This window comes from Colobus angolensis, unplaced genomic scaffold (assembly GCF_000951035.1).
Source record: "Colobus angolensis palliatus isolate OR3802 unplaced genomic scaffold, Cang.pa_1.0 Scaffold413, whole genome shotgun sequence".
NCBI lineage: Eukaryota > Metazoa > Chordata > Mammalia > Primates > Cercopithecidae > Colobus > Colobus angolensis.
The window spans coordinates 973,993-978,553 of NW_012117522.1; the positions used below are offsets into that span (position 1 = coordinate 973,993).

Here is a 4,561-nt window from a genome sequence, read left to right on the forward strand (position 1 = left end):
TTAGTAGAGACAAGGTTTCATCATGTTGGCCAGGCTGGTCTCGAACTCCTGACTTCAGATGATCAGCCCGCCTCGGCCTCCCAAAATGCTAGGATTACAGGTGTGAGCCATTGAGTCTGGCCCAAAATGTTTTTTAAAAAGCAATGTATGATTAAGGATCAGCCATTTGTTTTTAATGTCTTTTAAGTTTCTAAATCTATAATAAATAGTACCTCCTTGAGTGTGTGTATGTGTGTGTGCCTGCATGCACATATATGACACTGACTTTTCAAATAAATTGGGCTATGTCCAGATGCGGAATCTCACGCGTGTAATTCCAGTACTTTGGGAGTCTGAGGCAGGAGAATTACTTGAGGCCAGGAATTCAGGACCAGCCTCAGCAACACAGCCAGACCTTATCTCAACAAAAAACAAAAGAAATTAGCTGGGTATGGTGATATGCACCTATAGCCCTAGCTACTCAGGAGGCTGAGGCAGGAGGAATGCTTGAGCTCAGGAGTTCAAAGCTGCATTGAGCTTAGATGGCACCACTGCACCCCAGCCTGGGCCACCTCATCTCTTTAAAAGAGCAAGACCGTATCTCTTTAAAAAAAAAAAAGGGAAAAAAGAAAAGAAATTGGGCTAGTAGTCTTATAGAATGTCTCAATTCTGTTTTCTTCCTTTTTCCTTTACTCTCTGCATTTCCAATAAATTAGAAATTAGAGCTAAAGGGTGATTAGGTCCAGTTTGAACATTTTTGGCAAGAAAACTTCCTAGATGATACTGGGCCTGATCACTTGGCTAAGGTGACGATAGCCAGACCACTCCACTGGAAGGGAATGCTCCCTCTGCCACAGTGAACAGTCTATGGACCTACCCTCTGAAGCGTGGGAAGACCTCGTTTCCCATCAACCTTTCCCCTAATGGCTTTAGTATTCATTGGAGATCCTTGTCTGAATCAATGATTTCATTAGGGACTGCAAAATGATGATTTTGAATCCCATCATTCCTTTTGCATATATCAGCTGACATTCTCTGTAAAGAGCTGTCTCTCATCAAATGGGGTTATTTGGTTATCTTGAGCCCCTATTAAAAAAGGCAGAATAATGCTTCTCTCATTTTAAAGTTCTAATATTCAGAATAAGGAGTATTACAATAGGAGATTTTATTTTGCTTTGCCTTTTTATATTTCCTCATTATCACCCAATGACAGTTTCTATAAAAAAACTGTGCACTCATTAAGCTAGGCATCTGAAAGTTAGTCATTTGCCCACCAGCTTCTAACATGAAAACACATTCCTTATAATGTTCTCACGATGGCTGGAAGAAACAGTGGGAAGGAGAGACCCCCGAAATTGTTTATATTGGCTATAGCCACACTGAGTTTCCACGGCTAACAAAAGCTCAAGATAAAGTGCTTGAAATAATCTTGACACAATTGGTACTGATAGCCATGTTGTACCCTTTAAATGTAAAACAATTCTATTTATATAATAGGGGTTTATGTCAATTTATAAAAACAGTGCTTACTTTGCAGGCTTAATGCAGGATCAGAAATGTTATTTTGGGAAAAGAAAAGCAGATGATAAGTTTGCTTAAGTGGCTTTGTTTAAAAAGGGGATGAAAACAGTTCTGTATACTTGATTTTAAAAACAGAAAACCATTTTAACAGAAACCCACAACAAAACTGGCTATAAAGATAGATTCCAATATAATTATGGAAATTCATTTGAAGAGATTGTTTCTAAAAGCAGCCCATACTGTCCTCATTTGTAGCAAACAGAAGAACACCAATTTCAAAAGACAAGTAAAATTAACGAAAGAAACCAGATAAGAAAAATTGACTGATTCTTACATTTCTGGGAAAACGGTGTTATAATTTTTTTGAGGAAAATGTATGACTAGAAATTAATCTCAATTGGAGAGCTTTAAAAAGGCTTTTCTTCTCCGTTCTAGAAGACCAAATTTGCATTTTTCTCTATAATTCTGGGACACAGATTTGAAGGCAGTGCAAAGCCCCAGAATGTAAATAAGAATTGTGTCCTCCAATCAGTTTTGCAGGAGGGCAAGAGGCTGGGGAAATGTGGTCTGATGAGAAGCAACCCCTGCATGAGGGTTAAAGCCTGGAATCTGTGCCCGGCCCACAGACGGCGGAGTTGCTAGATTTTAGTTTCTCTGACATTTGAAAAATAATCCTGAAGCTCTTGAAAGATTATTGTACTTTTAAACTATTTTCTATATAGAAGTGAGCTATCTTTTGAGTGAAAGAGACAAACAAAAGATCTATTTTTCCAAGCCAATGTGAACAAGTCAACAGGAGCAAAGAAAACTGCACTCTGGCAACTAAACAAACTGAGTCACAGTCTATGTGGGAGAAGAAAGAGAGTCAGCATTGCTTGTGTATCAGTATCGCTAGTTTTCAGCCAAATATACTAGCTGGACATTAACAAGTATATTCTTACACTTTTTGGAAACATCTAACAATAACCATTAGACTCAGCTACTTGCTAATGTAATGGCTCATTCATGTAGCTAAGAGAAGCTTTAGGTCATCTGACTGAGTATAAGACCAGCTGACTGGCTGGGCGCAGTGGCTCACACCTGTAATCCCAGCACTTTGGGAGGCTGAGGTAGGCAGATCACCTGAGGTCAGGAGTTCGAGACCAGCCTGGCCAACATGGTGAACCCTCATCTCTACTAAAAATACAAAAATTAGCCAGGTGTGGTGGAGGGTGCCTGTCATCCCAGCTACTCAGGAGGCTGAGGCAGGAGAATCGCTTGAACCCGGGAGGCGGAGATTGCGGTGAGCCGAGATCGTGCCACTACATTCCAGCCTGGGCGACAGAATGAGACTCCGTCTCAAAAAAAAAAAAAAAAAAAAAAGACCAGCTGATTCGGGAATCTTGCCCCTAGGCGCAGGACACTAGTGAACTGCTCCCAGGTATGATGAGAAGAATCAAAGGCTGACTATTAAAAAGTAAAGTACAGAAATGCAGAGAGAGATGAAGGCAGTTTTAAACAATTACTCTGATATCAACTACTGCCAAGCACAAGCACAAGCACACACGCATGCATGCACGCACTGGATAATTGGGAAGCAATGGGGTTCCAAAGTTTTAAAGTTTAAGAAGGTGCAAGAACTGGCAAAAACTGGGTAAAGGAAATTCAAGAAAGACATGACTTAAATCCCAGACATAAAGTTAAGAGATGAAGACTGGAACAGGAGGTCAGAATCCTTAGAAAAGGAAGAAGGAGGGCAAAGAAACAGAGAGAGAAATAGATTAACTGTAATTCACAGTAGGAAGGGCAGGTGTCAGATAGAGGCTGAAACTGAGAAGATGGTCTGAGAAGGATGGAGCATGCACGATGATTCTGGGTACGTGGTGGACTGGAGGAAGAAATCTCACAAGAGGGATGAGTTGGGGACTTGCTTTTACCTTGTTGGTGAGCAGGTGGCATACTTGAGGAACATAATCAATGAGACATCCTCCTCCTGGAAAAGCTGGGATATGAAGAGCCGAGGAGCCTCCAAGTGCGCTGAAAGGACAAGAGTACAATGGACACTTCTCTTAGGGCTTAAGCAACTTAAGAAGTGTTACCCCCAAGCAGACTTGGCTTCTCTCATCAAAGTCTGGCCACCGACTGCCTAGGTTAATGATGATGGGTATATGGGCTTCACTTTATGATTACATTTCTGTATTTTAATTCATTTTAATAAATTAGCATATTTGCATTATACATCGATAACACGCAACAGTACAAATTAGAAAATTTTGATTGGCATGGGATGCGTAAATGTCTTACCAACACCAATGGGCTGTAGGTATTACTGAAACATACACTTTCATACTCTTCATTATGCCCAATTCTTTGCTGGGCACAGGTAAGTTATTCACTGAACACTGAAACTGAACTAAAATGAATTGCTGCAACACTGTAACAGAGTTCTCAAGAGACTAATTCTACAGCTTATCGGCCATTATCTTGTATTTCAAAAGGTATACAAGAAGGTGCAGTCAATAATCACTGATCCAAGTAGTGAGATACAATGTTGATTCAGAAATAATTTCCAGAGCTTTCAGAAATTCCTTTTTTCTGGCCGGGTGCGGTGGCTCAGGACTGTAATCCCAGCACTTTGGGAGGCTGAGGTGGGGGGATCACCTGAGGTCAGGAGTTCGAGACCAGTCTGGCCAACATGACGAAACCCGGTCTCTACTAAAAATACAAAGATTAGCTGGGCGTGTGGTGGTGGGCACCTGTAATCCCAGCTACTCAGGAGGCTGAGGCATGAGAATAGCTTGAACCTGGGAGGTGGAGGTTGCAGTGAGCCAAGATCACACCACTGCACTACAGCCTGGGTGATACAGCGAGACTTAGTCTCAAAAGAAAAAAAAAAAAAAAAATTCTTTTTTTCACTTTAAATTAACCAGCACACAATTATTAAAAGAAATTGTTCAGAACTTTAAAGCATACATTTCATTTATCACCCTTAATCTTCACTTCATCTTCTTTCCTATGCTCCCTTTCCTTTTGCCTTAGTTTGTTTTTCTTTTCTTAATTTAATTTTAATGCATATACTTCT

At 40.6% G+C, this 4,561-nt stretch overlaps 1 protein-coding gene across 1 annotated transcript in view; it reads right to left on the reverse strand.

The window, feature by feature from the left end:
* The window catches only part of BRE (brain and reproductive organ-expressed (TNFRSF1A modulator)), a 457,102-nt gene that overhangs the window by 98,335 nt on the left and 354,206 nt on the right, over positions 1–4,561 (reverse strand). Inside the window, exon 8 of the mRNA XM_011956325.1 lies at positions 3,417–3,516. Coding sequence (XP_011811715.1) covers positions 3,417–3,516 — 100 coding nt within the window. The remainder of the gene's footprint in view (positions 1–3,416; positions 3,517–4,561) is intronic.